Genomic DNA, 18,026 nt, shown 5'->3' with positions numbered 1-18,026 from the left:
TATTAGAAAGAGAATTAGGACCTGTTTAACTTCCTAACACTAGCTCTAAGCAGCTTGCCGAGATTTTTTTTTAAATCAAAACAAATATTTAAATAATAATCATTTGAATCATGTGTTTTTTATGCAAACAACCACTATAGATGACAATAACAAAGTACAGTACTGTACTGTGTACTGTACTGTACTGTGTACAGTACCCTCTCTGCCCCAAAAAAATAGGGCTCCCCCGGAAGATACGGTGTAATTCGAACTCTGTAATTTATCATGCATAAAATGTTTTTTGTGTAAAATATATTGAACATTGAATGACATCAGATCTAAAATGTTACTGCAAAAAAAATACTTACCTGCCACAGTGGCAGGAAGTGAAAAAAAGTTAATTTCAGACCCTGCTCTGTGGTGAACAAACGTTTAGGATACTTATGCGTTTTGTTCAGCCAGATAAGTAAAAAGCTAACGTTAGGCTGTAGACGAACTACACCAAGGTCGCATGAACGCGCAAGTATAAACAACAAGGCTGTAAAGGCGGACGAGTCAACGTGATGACGCTTAGTAGTCTCATTTAGCCACTTGTTAGCAACCTCCTTTTTAAAACATTTACTGACGTCGTAGAACAAAACATTAAAATCTCTTCAGCTTGTGTTAACCACAGACCTTATTTCAGGCATCTAACTAAAAACCCATTTTAAAAAAAAACATTAACTTTCAGACGAGGGAACAGGAAGTGCTAAAATGATAATGATGACATTATTAGTGATTTTATTAAATTATTTCCACATTTTGCTCTTTCCTCCTCATCTCTCACACACATTGTCAACACTTAATCCCTGTTTCAGCTCAAGACGACGACGACACTGACGACTTCACTGACGACACTGACAGCATCACCAGCACCACCAGCACCAGAACCACTAGTAACACCAGCACCACCAGCACCAGAACCAACAGTAACATCAGCACCACCAGCACCAAAAGCACCCCCACCACCAGGTCAGATCTCCGTTACAGCACCCGCCCAGCTGACGTCAAAGTGGCTGTGGGACAACCTGCAGTGTTTCGCTGTGGAGTTCCCGCAGCTTCTCCAAACTTCACATTTACCCTCTACGGGAGTCACGGCAACTTCATCCTCAAATGCCCCTTTGGCCACGAGGAAAATATCCCCCAGGTGAGGTGGTCGCCGTCCGACTCTGTATTTACTCTCACTTCATCCTCACTTTCTTCGCCACTTCCCCTCAGTGACGCCATCTTGTTGACACACAGACACAAAGCTGAGGAGGTAAACAACATCTCTCAGAGCAGAAGGTGAATTAACTTTCATCACACTGGAAAAATAAAATAAAAAATAAAATTGAAAGTTGCTTCTCAACTCACTGTGAGATTCCAAAAGTTATTAACATTGTTTAACATTTTACACAAAAGTAAGGCTGCCTTTAAAGGGACAGTGTGTAGGATTTGGTGGCATCTAGTGGTGTGGTTGCAGATTATAATCAACTGAGTTCCCCTCTGCTGACTCCTCCCTTTCCAAGACTGCGGTAACGTGAGCCACCGAGTGCAAAACCTTGGTAATCCCGTTCTTCTAACTCAGAGGTCATCCTTACCATAATATCACTGCTTTAAGAGCAACTGAAGTCAGGCGGCTGGCGGTACCACGGTTTTACACTCTGGTACTCACGTTACCGCAGTTTCATAAGTGTGCCTGAGAACTACGGTGGCCTTCAGGTAACATAATGGCGTAACAACATGGAGGACTCCGTGAAGAGGACCCGCTCCCTATGTAGATATAAACGGCTCATTCTAAGCTAACGAAAACACAGTTATTAGTTTCAGGTGATTAAACACTAATGAAAACATAGTTAGGAATATTATTAGATCCCCCCAAATGTTCCACACTATTCCTTTAAAGGGACTCTATGTAAGAATCAGAAATTGCTTGTTAACAGTGACACCTGTGGCCGTTAAGTCGATGACAGTCAGCGTCCTGTTGCGCACGCTTATGCTCGTAAACAAAGGTCCCTCCATGAATCGAAGGCCCGGTCGATGTTGATCCTAGTTTTCCTCCGACGCCAGTCACATTCCTGTTTTGCCAGACGGGCTTCATTAGATATAAATGTTGGGAGTCTGAGTTGTGGTGGGGGTTTGTCGTTTATTGGCGTTAATGGACTCCATTTCTAACCAAACATTAGCTATGGTTGCACATTTTTAGCTCTGTAAGCGGAGCTGAAAATAAAGGCACTCGCGAGCTAGCATGAAGTCACATCCGTTGGATTTTCCCGGTATAAACGGCCCAGGTTCATCACATTAAAAGCAGTCTACAGGCTGATAGAGGAAACCCAGAAAGTTGTGTAAGGTCTCATTTCTTAGGTTCGGTTACAACCTGTTCACACACTGGCAATAAAGGGTCTAATCTCTCTGTCTCTCTCTCAAGAGGAGCTAGAGTAGCTCACATCATGTTTATATTCTTTTCAATCTCTTACTCTTCCTCTCATCTGAACCCCTCTTCATTCCACTCTCTCTCTCTCTCTCTCTCTCTCTCCCCCCCCCCCCCCCCCCCCCCCCCCCCCCCATCCTCCTCAGGCTCTCTATGGAAGTTGTGGTGTGAAGAAAGGACAGTCGTTGGGTGTGTGGGTCCTCAAGGGATCTTCGTTCTCCGACAACGGCACAAGAGTCGTATGTCAGCAGGCGAAGAATCCTAAAGCAGCTGTTGCCTTCCTACGTGTTTATGGTGAAGACACAATTTAATATTTACATTTTTCCTCACCATGTTTATCACAGCATTAAATCATTTTGATTACTTTAATTCACGTGTCTATGTGCTGTACTAAAAACAAGCCCACGATCACAGAAAAAAACTCCAATGGTGGTCTCTAAGAGGTAGTTATACTATGGTAAATGGTAAATTCTCCTCCCTCACTCTGCCCTGTTATCTTAGATAACGGCCTCAGCTTCGCCACTCTCATCGGCTGTGTCATTGGGGGCTTCTTCGGCATCCTGTTGGTGTTTGGTTTAGCGTACACCATGCTGCAGAGATCTGACGCCCTCCAGAGGTTCTTTAGTAAGTACCCTGCCTCCGTGCCTCCCTGCCTCCCTCCCCTAGCCTGAATGCATCGACTGCTAACTGAAAATGTATAAGTAAACATGTGACGTCTTTGTGCTTCCAGGGGGGAGTGTGTCAGATGATATGACCACAATAATAACGAAGGAGTAAACGGAGACAGAAAGCCGTTTCTTGATGTCGCTTTTTGTACCTTTCTTACCAACAGAGAATGGAAATGTTTCTGTTTTTAAATCCTTTCATCGATCAAAAAGAAGTGAAAGTTGGATTGAACCCTGCAGGTCTGGAGATGATGTCTTCTGTTGACCTCTGATCTCCTCACTTCCTTGTTCTGTCCACACGTTATACACAGCCTGACAGTGTATAATATAGCATGAGCCCTTCAAACAATACACCAAAATATTATTATGCCAGATCGCTTGCCCCATTGGTGCAGGGTCATTCATCAGTGCATTGCCTGTACGGTACATACCTTATAAATCATGTGTAAAAATGTGTTTTTGTGAACTCTAATGTGACTAAAACAGTTGACGTGTTTGTAGAAAGCAGCAGTCAGACTGTATGTAGTGTAGGATTTCAGTAGCTTTTGGCCACATGTAATAAAAAAGAACCACTCTAAGTGTGCCCTGAAGGTTCCCAGCAGTTACAGTAAGAGGTTACAGAGATGTTATGAAAGTGCTGACTAAGTGATCGTCTGCAGACCGGCGCCGGTTAAATGAGGAATTAAAGAGTAGCTGCCCCTTTTTGCTGGTACAAATGTTTTACAGCTGTATCACAACAAACTAATGAAGGTAAAATACTCACTGATGGTCCCAGCTGTGCTTGTAATAGCAGGTTTAGTCAGCTGCACTTTCACAGTTTGTCCACTTGAGGGAAGCACTTGCTCCACAGATAAAAAGCCAGTTGGTTGTTGCAACACTACTGAGAGAAATATTACCTTTAAAGGTCCCATATTGTAAAAAAGTGAGATTTTCATGTCTTTTTTTTTTTTATCAATAATACATATATTATAAATCGTATAAATACTGTGTGTGTGTGTGTGTGTGTGTGTGTGTGTGTGTGTGTGTGTGTGTGTGTGTGTGTGTGTGTGTTTGTGCGCTCGCGAGTGAATGAAATCAGCTGACAGGAAGTAAACACGGACCCAAGCTGTTGCCTAGCAACGCAATTCCATTGAAATGTGCTAAAACAGAGCGTTTTTCAGACCGAGGGTGAATACAGGTATATTTAGGCAGACAGTATGAGGAAAATAAAGTTGTTTTTTTAACAATACAGCATGTAAACATGTTCTAGTAGAAACATAAAAATTTGAGTATGATATGGGACCTTTAAAATAACTTATTGTGAACACTAAAACAACTATTTTCTGTTTCCATCAGAGCATGTTGCACTTCACACTTTCATTCAATTAAAACTGTAATGAAGAAATTGCTTTGTTTGGGATTTAGTCAGTGAGGTAAGTTAGATGTGATGATAGGTGTTTTTATATAATAACATTGTGAGGTAAATAGTCCTGAAGCTTTTGTGGTGACACAGTCATCGTGTTTGCATGAAGGAAAGTAGCTGGTAGTTCTGCAGCTACCAGAGATAAATCAGGGATGTATTTGTTTGTATGCTGTTGCTGATGTTTGTGCCTTCTATTCTTTCTGTAGATGTTTTTATGATTACATTACTGTAATATGCTCTTGTTTTCTTGTTTCCTTTTTGTCCTATTGACCCTGCACACAATATGCATGTGTAAATCAGAGCTTTCTGTCAGTGTGTGGCCCATTGAACCAAATTAAAGTAACATGATGTCAAAAGAAAAACTGGAGTGCGTTTAAAATTTGGAAAGCTGCAGTATAAACCATCATCATTTCATCACATAAATACCTACTTCCATTCTTTTGCATGATTTTGTTGAATTTAGACCTATGAAAACCCGACAAGGACCAACATTTCTCTAAAATGACCGGAGCACAGCCAATAGGAACGCTCAATCTCTCTCTCTGAAATGCCCTGTGATTGGTCAAAGTCTCCCGTTACGGGCTAGATGTTCTAAAGCCTGAAAACAGAGCCATGAGGAGGAGCAGAAGTCTAGTTTTCACACTTGAATTACAATATGCTGAAAGGTTATTATGGAATTTTTGCCCAATGATGCCAAAAATATGCTGCCTACTGCTGGTTTAACCCACTAAATATCAATTCATCTTTATCCAACCAGCTCAGCTGGGGCTGCATTTGGTAAAAGACAAACCAATCCATCAATCAACCAATCACAAACCCACTTTTGACTGCAGTCTTCATCCCCCCCCCCCCCCCCCCCCCAACACACACACACACACACACACACACACACACACACACAGGGAAACCAGCAGGAGAGGATTCAGCCTGGTCTCTTAAAGTTGGTTGATACAACAGAGGCAGCGTGGAGCAACGTGTTGACTCAGCTGCTCAGCGACACCTCGGTTCACTCCTGATAAGGTCCCGTCATCTTCTGCTGTCTCATTTCTTCATGTTCTCCACAACTGAAGATGAAGTATGACAGTAGTTTTACAGCAGGATTGTTGGCTTCATTTGGTGTTTGCATGACAAAGGATCAAATGAGACAACAGTGTGGTGTATTACAGTCAGTCCGGTCACATTTCTTAGCTCTCTTTGGGAAAAAAGCCCTATAACGCTGTCTAAATACACAATACTCTTATCACGTGAGGACCCACCACTAAGAGTTTCCCAATGTGACTTTTAAAGCAAGCTGCTATATTATTACTATCTATTAGCTAGAAGCTGATTTCCATCGGATCTTTTCAGATCTAAGTGAAGCTCTCTAATCTGCTGACTGACTAAGCTAACCTGTTCTCAGACCTTTAGTTTGACTGTTTATGGACAAACATCCTGCATACCACCATAACACACGCACGCATGTGTTGCCATGCGTGAATGAATGTGTGCGTGTGTGTGTGTGTGTGTGTGTGTGTGTGTGTGTGTGTGTGTGTCCACTGATAACCTACATTGTTCAGAGTGTGTTCTCAAGATGACCTTTAACTGATAATGAATCAGTTTAACTCGCTACAGCGATCAATAGCTGAGGAAACACGGGTTACACTATTACATTTAAAGTTAAATAGTGACATGTTGATCGTATCGAGTGAAGTTAGCGGTGGAGCCGACAACAGACTTTACGACTTTTAGAGTAATTTTAACTGACCTACAACTAACCTCTAATTTCCCCCCAGTCGCTGTGAATCATTGAGACTGTATGTCTGCTACGTTTGCTGCTAAATTAGCTTTTATTTAAAAAGAATAAAAGCAGAAAAGCAAGATTGCATTGAAGTAAACAAAATGCAGGATTTTTTGGGTAACTTTTACACTTGATATCTACCAGATTATGTACCAGTTAGTCATCCTGCTGAAAAAATCCTTATATTTCTTTATGAAGCTAATATTATTATTAAGCTACATTTTTAACTGGTTTTAACCTCATTTTTGCATGTTGAACTTTCACATCTTTAATAGTTGACATTTTTATTTCATTAGAGCAGTGATTCTCAAAGTGGGGTCACTCTGTCAGGAGGTCCGCGAAATAATTTGCTATAAATTATAATATTGTGCTCGATCATTAAAAAGTACAAATCTACAGATGGGGACCATTTGCACCAATAAAACAAGCATATTGTGTCCATTAGGTATATAAGTGGTATTAATTAGGGCTGTCAATCGATTCAAATATTAAATTGCGATTAATCGCATGATTGTCCATAATTAATCATGATTAATCACAGATTGTTTTATTTGTTCAAAATGTACCTTAAAGGGAGATTTGTCAAGTATTTAATACTCTTATCAACATGGGATTGGAAAAATATGCTGCTTTATGCAAACATATGTATATATGTATTATTGTAAATCAATTAACAACACAAAACAATGACAGATATTGTCCAGAAACCCTCACAGGTACTGCATTTAGATAAAACAATATGCTCAAATCATAACATGGCAAACTGCAGCCCAACAGGCAACAACAGCTGTCAGTGTGTCAGTGTGCTGACTTGACTATGACTTGACCCAAACTGCATGTGATTATCATAAAGTGGGCAGCACCAAAGCCGCAAAGTTGTTTTTAGTGAAGCCCGTCTGTTAAACAGTGTTGGCTGCGGTCGGAGGACGCGGGGGAGACCGTAGCTTTGGTCTCCAGGACCGGAGTCTCTGCTGTACTCTGCTCCTCTGCTCCTCTGCTTGCCTTCACTCACACACCGCGCTCGTTCTCACTCGCTCAGCTCGCTCCACCTCACGTGCATGCGCACACACTCCACACTGCAGAAGAGTTAGTTTAGCTCTGAGAATATCTAGTGAATGTTCAGTGGACGTTTGTGCAGAAATAAATGCCGTAGCCTCCAGACCAACAGAGGTTTCCCGTGTCTTGTGAAGTGACGGGGCTCCGCAGAGAGAAACGTTATCGTCTCCGACCGGGTGCCGATGTCTCCCCTGTTCCCTCCCGCTGCAGTCGGGAGGCTGAAGCAGGAAAAGCCAACACTAGGATCAGCATGGATTCATGGAGAGACCTTCGTCTGGTCAGCTAACATTACTGCCAAGCAGCTGAAATATAGAGTGATATTGTGCTTTTAGCTGACATGTGTCGCCTCACTATTTTCAGCGATGCTCGTTCATGTCTATGTAGAGCGATCACAAGCGCGAGCAACAGGAAGCTGACTTTCATTGAATTAACGACCACAGGTGTCGCTGTTAAGAATCAATTAATGATTCTTACAAACAGTCCCTTTAACCTCCTTTGAGACAAGCTATGACATGGTTGGTACCGATGGATTCATCAGGTTTATAGTTTCATATGATACCAGTATCTTCACTCTAGCACTCTAGCCTGCTACAACCTCCGAAAGATCAATTGCGTTAATGCGTTAAAGAAATTAGTGGCGTTAAAACAAATTTGCGTCAACGCATTATCGCGTTAACTTTGACAGCCCTAATATTAACATTCAATGACATTGTAAATGTATTAATTAAGGATTATCTAATCTTATCTTAACATGATTCAAATTGAAATGTGTTTCTGTTTGTTTATATGAAATAGGTCTGAAGTATTTAGGTTGAAAAGTTTTAGAATACAAATAGTTCCGATGATATCTAAGAGTAGAAATGGTATTAATCAGATATGCATAATCGGTGTTACGGTTAAGACGGGGTCCTTGGAAAATGTTCTCCCCTGTAAAGGGAACACCTGGTTTAGTGTATATTTATTATTACTTTTACAGTGACTGAAAATGCTCAGTAGTGCTACAACCAGAGAAAAATAATATTGTAATTTTCACCACCAATAGAAACATCCTACATATACTGAAAGAAACAGCTCACTGAGTGTCCTCTCTCTATATATTCTTTAGCTCCTTTAATTCTATCAGTGACATGCTCATGACATGGAACACACCGGCCTTTATTTAACCTCACATTAACAATATTACAGATGCTTCATGCTATATGAAGATTTAAGCCATCAAAATTATTTGAAGTAATCCATGAAATCCAGTCCATGTGCAAAAGAATGTGAAAAAACGTAATGAAAGTGAACGCACCACTGTATCTGTATTCTCTCTCTCTGCTTTGTCATCACCAGTTGCGTCTCTATCTGCTGTCAAATTGGTGTATTATCACTCACACTCACACACATTCAATCACACACACACACCTTGAACTACAGTATGTCTCTTTTGTGTCTGTGTCTTTCTATATCTCCTCCGTCCTCGCAGCGTTATCATTTGTTGAGAGGCTGATGCATGCCTCGGCTTTGTCAGCGTGTGACAGGAAAAGGTATAAATAGTCACAGATCACCAGCTGTGACACATGCGTGTACTCGCATAGCTCTGCACACATGCGTTGTATATATACTGGAAAAACAAAGTTCGGAATCTTGTGTTTGGTCGATTATTTCTCTGTTGTTACAATGCTAATGGTCATTGTATTTTACATGGTTGGAAAGCCTGTTTATTTACCTTCGCAATGATGTCCCACTTGCAAGGATCATGCATTTGTGGGATGAGCAGCACAGCTGATTATGTGGGTAGCGCCCAAGAACAATTTGCCAAAATGCTCTGCCAATGGTAAACAGTGTATTCTCATAAGGCTACCAGGAAGCCTGCAATGACTGCCCTTCACCGTCAGGCCCGTTTGCGCTGGTGTCGACAACACAGACAATGGAACCTGAACATGTGGGGGAATGTCATGTTCAGTGATGAGTCCAGGTTCTGTCTGCCAAAGTTGGATGGCAGGGTCAAAGTATGGAGACAACACGGAGAACGCTATGCTGATTGTTGAATCGCTTTTGGTGGGGGCAGTGTCATGGTGTGGGGCAGCATCTTCCTCACTGGCAAAACAAGGCTGGTCATCATTGAAGGCCATCTCAATGCAGTGAGATATCGGGATGAGATTCTGCAGCCAGTGGCGATCCCATATCTCCACAATCTGGCACCTAACTTCATCCTCCAAGAAACAACGCTCACCCCCACAGAGCCAGGGTTATCACAGACTACCTCCACAATGTGGGAGTAGAGAGAATGGAACGGCCTGCCAAGAGTCCACACCTCAACCCAATTCAACACTTGTGGGATCAGCTTGGGCATGCTGTAGGTGTTAGAGTGACCAACACAACCACGCTGGCTGACCTGCAACGAATCCTGGTTGAGGAATGGAACGCCATCCCACAGCAACGTGTGACCAGGTTGGTGACCAGCATGAGGAGGAGGTGCCAGGCTGTTGTGGCTGCATATGGATCTTCCACCGCTACTGAGGCTCATGTGTATTAAATGAATAAAGTGTAAAATTGCCAAAATGTCTTGTTTGTTCCTTGTTACTGATAGAGAGTTCAATCATCCAATCCACCAAACAACTCAAAACAAGAGTCAACACCTACAGGAGAATACACTGTTTACCATTGACGGAGCATTTTGGCAAATTTTTCTTGGGCGCTACCCACATAATCAGCTGTGCTGCTCATCCCACAAATGCATGATCCTTACAAGTTGGACATCATTGCGAAGGTAAATAAACAGGCTTTCCAACGATGTAAAATACAATGCCAATTAGCATTGTAACAACAGAGCAATAATCGACCAAACACAAGTTTCCGAACTTTGTTTTTTCAACACCTGAAAAAATTGTCTAATCACCTGAAACTAATCGTGTTTTCGTTACCTCAGAAAGAGCCGTGTAATATGTGGGATAATGTACAGCGAGCCGGTCATTGTTGTGAAAAAAATCCCGACAGAGTCTCTCATCACCCTGAAGGGGTTTATTTCACAACAATGACCCTCTGTACATTATCACGCTTATTACACGGCTACATACTTAAGAAATCAATGATTTTACACAAAAAACGCTCTGTCAGAGTCCGACATCAGAACTGCGCCCATAGCAACGGTCTGTTATACATAGCAACGGTCTGTTATACATAGCAACAGTCTGTTATTCATAGCAACGGTCTGCTATAAAGAAATAACAGACCGTAGAACGCCGTGATTGACCAATTAGAATTGAGTATTCAAAAAAGCCGTGTAATAAATCTACATACAGAGTGGGCACCCTCTTCACAAACTCCGCCATGTTGCACCGCCGTGTTTCTACAGTAACCCAGAACGGACAAACCAAACTCTGTTAACTTTTCCTACTTGGGCCGGAGTCGATAACGTTACTCGCTCCTGTCGCCACCGCTGCTCTCTCTCTCTCTTGCTTCACCACTCACTTCCCACGTACACACACACTATACGCACTGGTTCTGCTTCAAATGACCTGCGTTACTCTTACAATAACTGGTTCTAGAGAGGGACATCCACAATTTTGTGTCAGCCACCGTAGCAATCCTACACGTTTAGCACATGGGAGAGGCCGCTAGATACCGCTAGATACCGACAGATCCTACACGCTGTTCCTTTAAGATGAACTGAACTAACATGCAAGAACAAACTATTTTAAAATGGTCTATTTCATGCAAGGCTGTGAGTTTGAAGAAATCCCTCCCTCCTGCCCAGGGTTAGTGAAGAAGTAAAATGGCTGTTAACCAAAAGACCAACACAGTGCAATTTATTCCACAGAGAGAGGAGCTCTGGTGGATACCTGGGAAACCTGACAGAGAGCAGAGAGAGCACAGAGACAACACTGAAGTCAGTAGAGGAACGACAGACATAATGCACTGTACACACCTCATGTCTTTGTCTCATCTAAAACTCTAGAATACACTTGAAAAAGAAGAAAAACTGATGTTCATTTCGTTGTATCTGTGAAGTTGAGATGATTTAATTTTATAATCTCATAGTATTTAGTACTTACAGTAGGTCAGCAAATGCACTTTAAGCAGAGTATACCAGTCCCTTATTGAAAGTATACTCACTTTTAACATTGTACATCGAGTAACTAAGTGTCAAAAGCAAGACGAAGCTTTCCAAAGTAGTCAAACTGGCCTTTACAATTACAGGCTGCAAACAGACCCCTGTGCAAAGAAAAACATATAGAACAAAAATAATTTTTCCCTATTGCCATAAAGTATCTTAATATTTAAGGGCAGCCACTTTCTGAAGCCAGCCTGCTACCTCAGCAAACAGCACTTTATATCTATTTATTTAACCTTGATTCAGTCCTGGTACCTGCTGCTCCTTTTTAATGTAGCTTTTACAGTACTGTTTTAATAGCACTTTTTGCACATGTGGACCAAAGACAAATTTCTGCCTTTTGTATATGAAAACTAGACGACTATTTTCTATTCTAAACTTTATAACAATCGTCATACACATACTGTAGGCTACAGGTACATACATGACATTAGACCTCCGCATTTAACCCAACCTGAGCAGTTTAGAGCAGTGGACTGCTGCAAAGCATCCAGGGAGCAACTTGGGGTTTTAGTGTCTCGCTTAAGGACACGAACCGCCAACCTTCTGGTTAAAGGACGACCCGCTCTACCCGCTAAGCCACAGTATTTTTACCTCTCTTCATATTTTCTATGACTGATATCCTTTCTGATTTTGCTGCTTTGATACTGTTTGTTGTTTAAACTCAGTGTAAAGGCTTCACTGACGGTCACTGGAGTGTCAAAGGATTCTTGCCAGTGAATCACAGACTGTATAAAGCAAATTTATTAATGTTAGAATATTATAATGAACATTTAAATGAAAGTGTATAACTATAAGTAAAAATGGCCCCTGTCTTTCACTCCATCACGCACACACGCTGATGTTTATGGAATAACATTGCCACCGGTCTCCTACACATATACGTAAACACGTCACACATCCACACCGGACACGCTGCACACACTTCAGTTTATACCCCAAACAAAGAGGAGGAGCAGGCGCTACTTATTCAGGTAAAATAGAAAATACACACTTTTGACCAGGCAGTGTCTTCGGAACATTCAAGTAACCATCAGCTCAGGTAAGCACAGGTATGGTGGAGCGAGGCAGGATGGGAGTCAGGGAGGGTTAAGGGGTCACGGTCACCTTTCTGTGAAGCAGTCGATTGTAAGGGTTGTGATTCTTGTGAGTGTTTTGCACTATCAAAGAGACATTCATGTGGGAGGTTGAGACCATTTGAAGAATTTACTGAAAGATGAGCTTTGAAATTGTTTTTGCAGATTTGAAGATAAATTATCACAAACTGAACAGCAAATATGCTTGTGATGAAAAAATAATTTTATTTGTTGAATTTGTTCGTTTGTATATGGCATGTGGAGCTTCTGGTTTATAAGTTATGACATTGTGTCCATGTATGACGAGCCCTAGAATGATATGTGGGATGATTTCTGGTTTGAATTAACCTTAGACAACAGAACATTTTCCAAATTGAATCAGAAACAATTAACATTTGTTAATTCGCTTAACAAAAGAGTAAAGAATGCAGGGGGTGTTGGCAGAACATCGGTAAGCTGTGAAGGACGCTGAACCGTAAAATCACTTTAAACTCAAGCAGAAAGTCTATTCTGCATGTTGCTGCTGTGTCGTCTGAGAGGTGGGATCTGAAAGACAAAGGCCTGTTCACAGTTTGACCTTGGCTAAGGTCATGCTAACTGATAGCTGCTATGACATTTTTAGACAGCGAGGACAGAGGCCATGATTGAAGATAAGAGACAGACACTGCATGATAAGGAGTCTCTGTGTTGTCTTTGTTTTCATTTGATGTCCATTTCTCGGTGCAAACTGTATAAATCTGCAAGAAGTTACATGCAGAAAAAAAAATGCATCAAGACAGTGATACACCAAAATCTGTGACCGCAGAGAACCAGCAACACATAAGGTCACCATTACTGACGGATGTCATCAGATAATGTGACCACTGTACCTATCTTTTACTTTTCTTTTAGAGTTTTTATGAATATATCTTTAAATTAAAAGTATCAAAATGCATTTATGTTTTTAAAAATTTAGTTTTGTGTGTTATCTGTCATATATTTGCCTCATTTATTATATTGGTACAGTGGGGTCACATTTTCTGACAACAGCCATCAGAACAGGCGATCTCATGTGTTGCTGGCTCTCTGCAGTCACAGGTTTTGGTGTAACACCAGTATTTGATCTTCTTGTAAGACTTATCAAACATGTAAAAAAAAAAAGCATGTTTTATCTATTGCTAAGCTCACTGTGCTTTGGCTACGCAAGGTTTCAATAACAGGCTGGGATGTTTAAAAAAAACAAAAAAAAACATCTGTGAATGGAAAACTAGTTTGAGCCGGACAGAAGCAGAGCAGAAGAGAGGAGAGACAAAGAATGCAGTGAAAACGCAGAGACTCTAACCTCCATGGAGACACCCAAGGGTGTCCAAGATCAGTTAGAGGTGACAGTGAGGTCGCTGGAAAGTCCTAATGCATGTACACACTTATATACGTATATTATATATATATATATATTAAATGTCTGCAAGAAGAAACATTTTTATTCATGGGAGGTTTTTTATGCTTTTTAAAGGGGTTAAAAAAGTTGATCTGTAACTCAATATTACTTGTGATTATGAATATGTTATAACTATGCATATCTATTTTGAAATACATATTATAAAACTCATTACATAAAGCTGTATTTTGCATGCTACATACATGAGACATAAATGTTATAAAGTCAGTAATAAATCTGACTGCTCATATGATGTTTAAAGTGAGAGAAAGGTTAATAAATCACCTTTAGATGCTGTAGAGCACATGACTAGTGTTTGGCCTGAAGCAATGATTTTTTTAAGTGGAGGATGAAGGAAAGTTGTCTGGAAAAACCTGCTGGGTTTCACCCCAAGACAAAAAATGATCCACTGTTTACTCTCCAAACACCCAGAATGCATCCCTGCTGACGAGACACTGACCTCTCACACAACAAGGACATTCTTCCCGGGGGAGACGGAGAAGTGTGTGCACTTCGTTGCGTGTATGCACGAGTGTGAGAAACAAAAGGGAAAAAATGTCTCTCACAGTCATATGATCTCTCTCTCTGTCTTTATCTGTTTCTCTCTCTATCTGACTCTCAGTCGTGTTGAAGATGGAACATCTCACTGTTGTGGCTGTTATTGCAGGTAAATAAAACAGTAAAAAAAGTCAATCAAATATTCCAGATATTTTCTGTTCAAGGTCATTTATGAGCAGACAAAAGCTCACTTTGTTCAAAAGGCCTCCCTTGACCCCGACACATCTCAAACTTCAACTTGTTAAAAGAAAATAAATGACCATGTTTCCTCTGTAGCGAGACACTGATTGTATCACGCATTACAGACGACTCCCACTCTACAAAATTAACATTTCATTTATCTGTCTGTCTTTCTTGCAGTGCTCTTCACCCTTTTCATGGAAACTGAAGCAAGTAAGGTCAAAACTCGACTTTCACCACCTTGTCTTGTTCTGAACTGGTTTGTTGAGAAACTGGTTTAGGAAGAAATCAAACACTTTTGTCTCCATAACAACGGGCCATATTCAGGGCAACATCCCCTCTGTTAACATCCCCCAAAAATGGATGCTTAAAATAGTTAATAATAATAATCTTTATCGTCCACAAATGTGGAAATTTGCCTTCGGCTTCACAGGTTGTTTTAACACATCATGGTAAATCACAGTAAATACACTAAATAGCACAACATGCAGGACATCACAGTAAATGCAATAAATACCCTAAATATAAATACGAAAAAAGTAGTATACTTCAAGTTTATTTTATAAAGTATGCTCAAGTAAAGTTCAAGTATATATTTCCCAAGTATACTTTATGTAGTAAGTATACTAATATCAATGTACTAGTAGTACTGTATACTAGTATAAGTGTACTACTTTAATATTTCTTGGGACTAAATTGGCCAACTTTTTAGTTTATAAAAGTATACTTTAAGTATAAGAATAGTCAATTTTGAGTACACAACTAGTTTACAGCTAAATTTTATTTTGTACTGCAAAAGCCAAGTATACCATTCTGTAGACCGAGGCAAGAATACTTAATTATACTTTTTTAAGTATATCTCGATCAAAAGATTAAGTACAAGTAGTCCTATAAGCCAAATATACTTAGACTTTGCTGTATACTTGTCAGAATAAGCCAAGTATACTTAGACTTTTCTGTATACTTGTCAGTATAAGCCAAATATACTTAGACTTTTCTATATACTTGTCAGTAGAAGCCAAGTATACTTAGACTTTTCTGCATACTTGTCAGTAGAAGCCAAGTAAGTATACTTTTGTTAGGTATATCTCTGATAAGTACATAAAAAGTTAACTGAAGGCATACTCTCTTATTTTAAGTTTAAAAGAAGAATACTAATAACACACTTGAATAAACTTCTGTTTGGTAAGGGGTAGCACAACATACGGTACATATAACAATAACGGACATGGTCCCAGTGTGAACGGTGTTTATGAATTTAATTTAGTAAAGTTATTGCATTTAGTATGAAAGACTTTTTGGTTGCTGCGGCGGATCTTTAGCGTCTTCCCGAGGGGCAGATTTATAAATTCTTTAAAAAGAGGATGAATGGGATCAGAGACAATTTGTCTGGCTTTTTGTTTCACCTGTGTTTTATATATATATATATATATATATATATATATATACATCCCATTCCATGTTTGTAATTCTGGATAGTTTAAATTTGTTCTTAACCCCTAGGTGCCCGTGTACACGTGTTCAAAGTTAAGACACTTTTGTAGACAGTCTCTAAGATGTTCTTGCTTATATCGTATGAATGTAATTTCCTGATTAGAGACATGTAATACTAAATGATGTAACCCAGAAACATGGATCAATATATTGTTAAGGCCACTTTGTACATTGTTGGAGTAGAAATCTTGAATCATCCTTTGAAGCGAGTTGAAGTGAGTCTTGTCTCTAATGTTTATTTTCCCTCTCTCTTGTTTCTCCTCCTCTTGTGTTTGTTCTGCAGATCCATTTTATTACAGTAAGTACAGACACTCTTATCTCCTAATTCTTATAATCTACACCTAACATCCCCACTCAGTGTAAGGATTATAAAAAAGACTAGTGCAGAGTATCATGTTAGATTATTGCAATGTCTGATGACAAAAGCAGCCACTGCTAATGTGATAGTTTAAAAAAAACATGTTTAGATAAAGCATGAATCAAACGTTATTTGATTCTCCATTAAATTTTAGGGTGCGTGTTTGGAATTGAATATTTTGCTTTGTCAAGTGCACCAGGACCGTCTTAACTTCTAACATTACTGTCTAACAGACTATGAAAGGCTACGAATCGGAGGCCTAGTCTGTGCCAGCCTGTTGTTTGCTGGAGGACTCACCGTTTTACTTTGTAAGTTCTGCCAATATGGTAAACATGTGAAAACATTTAAATGTATTTTTAAATCCCAAATGAAAGTCTCAGAGCTACGCCTATAGAAGAATCAGAGTAACACATCCTACTTTGTTTTCACAGATAACAGGTGCTCCGGGAAGAACAAGTACGTGTTTTTCTCATATTGTGAAATGTGTGTTTTTGTGCTCATGTCTGTTCTTTAATGTGACTTCCTCCCCCTTTTATTGTCTCCCTCTCTCTCTCTTTCTTCTCAAACTGCCATGCTAATGGCCGCCCCACCCTCCTCTCTTACCTTGTAGAAAAGTGGAGGATGACAACAGTGAAATCTGATATGGTGCCTGACAAACCGGTTTCAGCCAGGGAGAAGAGTTGACAGGCAAGAGGGGTGGAGAGATTTGGGTGCGTTGTGGGGGGGTTTGGACCTAACACACCAGCTCAGATGATTATACCTGTACAGACCTGTGCAAAGATTTATCATTCATGCAAGATGTGAAAGCAGTCCAATAGATCGACATGTTACGATAAAGATGAAATAAATGAAGCCCTCTCTGTACTATATGATGTGTAAATCAATATTCACAAAGATGTTTATCCCTGCTTATAGTTGAAATAGTGCATTAGTAGGAACACAATGTGATGTTTAGTTCTGCTGTTCATTGCATGTTTTGCTGTGTGATAAACTACTTAGATTAATCATGTGGTCAACCATTTCAATATTGACAAGATTAGAAATACAAAATGTTAGAAATCTTTTGGTGTGCAACATCCAACATGAGAATAAATGTCACTATGCTAAACCCGATTCCAATATTTCAGTGTAGTTTTTCCACAGGTGTATAATGTAGATCATCTTGTCCTCTTTGACCTTTAATGACCTTAACTTTTAGAACTACCCTTACAAAATGAAGTTTATTCCAGTATGCTATTAGTATACTTCTTTTAAACTTAAAATAAGTTAACTTTTTATGTAGTTATCAGAGATATACTTAACAAAAGTATACATAAGTTTACTTGGCCTATACTGACAAGTATACAGGAAAGTGTAAGTATACTTGTCTTATACTGACAAGTATACAGAAAAGTCTAAGTATACTTGGCTTATACTGACAAGTATACAGAAAAGTCTACTTGGCTCATACTGACAAGTACACAGAAAGGTCTAAGTATACTTGGCTTATACTGGCAAGTATACAGACAAGTCTAAG

General features: G+C 39.9%; 2 protein-coding genes across 2 annotated transcripts in view; both read left to right on the top strand.

Annotated features, from left to right (window-relative positions):
• Nucleotides 1-4,874, top strand: part of LOC141779771 (uncharacterized) — a 6,918-nt gene extending 2,044 nt beyond the window's left edge. The window contains exons 3-6 of the mRNA XM_074654781.1: nucleotides 837-1,165; nucleotides 2,575-2,722; nucleotides 2,930-3,052; nucleotides 3,159-4,874. Of these exons, the coding sequence (XP_074510882.1) occupies nucleotides 837-1,165; nucleotides 2,575-2,722; nucleotides 2,930-3,052; nucleotides 3,159-3,205 (647 nt within the window). The 3' untranslated portion in view covers nucleotides 3,206-4,874. The remainder of the gene's footprint in view (nucleotides 1-836; nucleotides 1,166-2,574; nucleotides 2,723-2,929; nucleotides 3,053-3,158) is intronic.
• A 7,490-nt stretch (nucleotides 4,875-12,364) lies between these two features.
• On the top strand, nucleotides 12,365-17,607 carry fxyd11 (FXYD domain containing ion transport regulator 11). The gene is made up of 6 exons (XM_074652461.1): nucleotides 12,365-12,469; nucleotides 14,543-14,587; nucleotides 14,839-14,871; nucleotides 16,744-16,818; nucleotides 16,942-16,966; nucleotides 17,121-17,607. The coding sequence occupies exons 2-6, from the start codon at nucleotides 14,554-14,556 to the stop codon at nucleotides 17,149-17,151; spliced, it is 198 nt and encodes a 65-aa protein (XP_074508562.1). The 5' UTR covers nucleotides 12,365-12,469; nucleotides 14,543-14,553; the 3' UTR covers nucleotides 17,152-17,607.
• Nucleotides 17,608-18,026: the final 419 nt, after the last annotated feature.

Source organism: Sebastes fasciatus, chromosome 12 (genome assembly GCF_043250625.1).
Source record: "Sebastes fasciatus isolate fSebFas1 chromosome 12, fSebFas1.pri, whole genome shotgun sequence".
NCBI lineage: Eukaryota > Metazoa > Chordata > Actinopteri > Perciformes > Sebastidae > Sebastes > Sebastes fasciatus.
The sequence above is the reverse complement of the archived record's forward strand: the minus strand, read 5'-3'. Positions and strand labels throughout refer to the sequence as shown.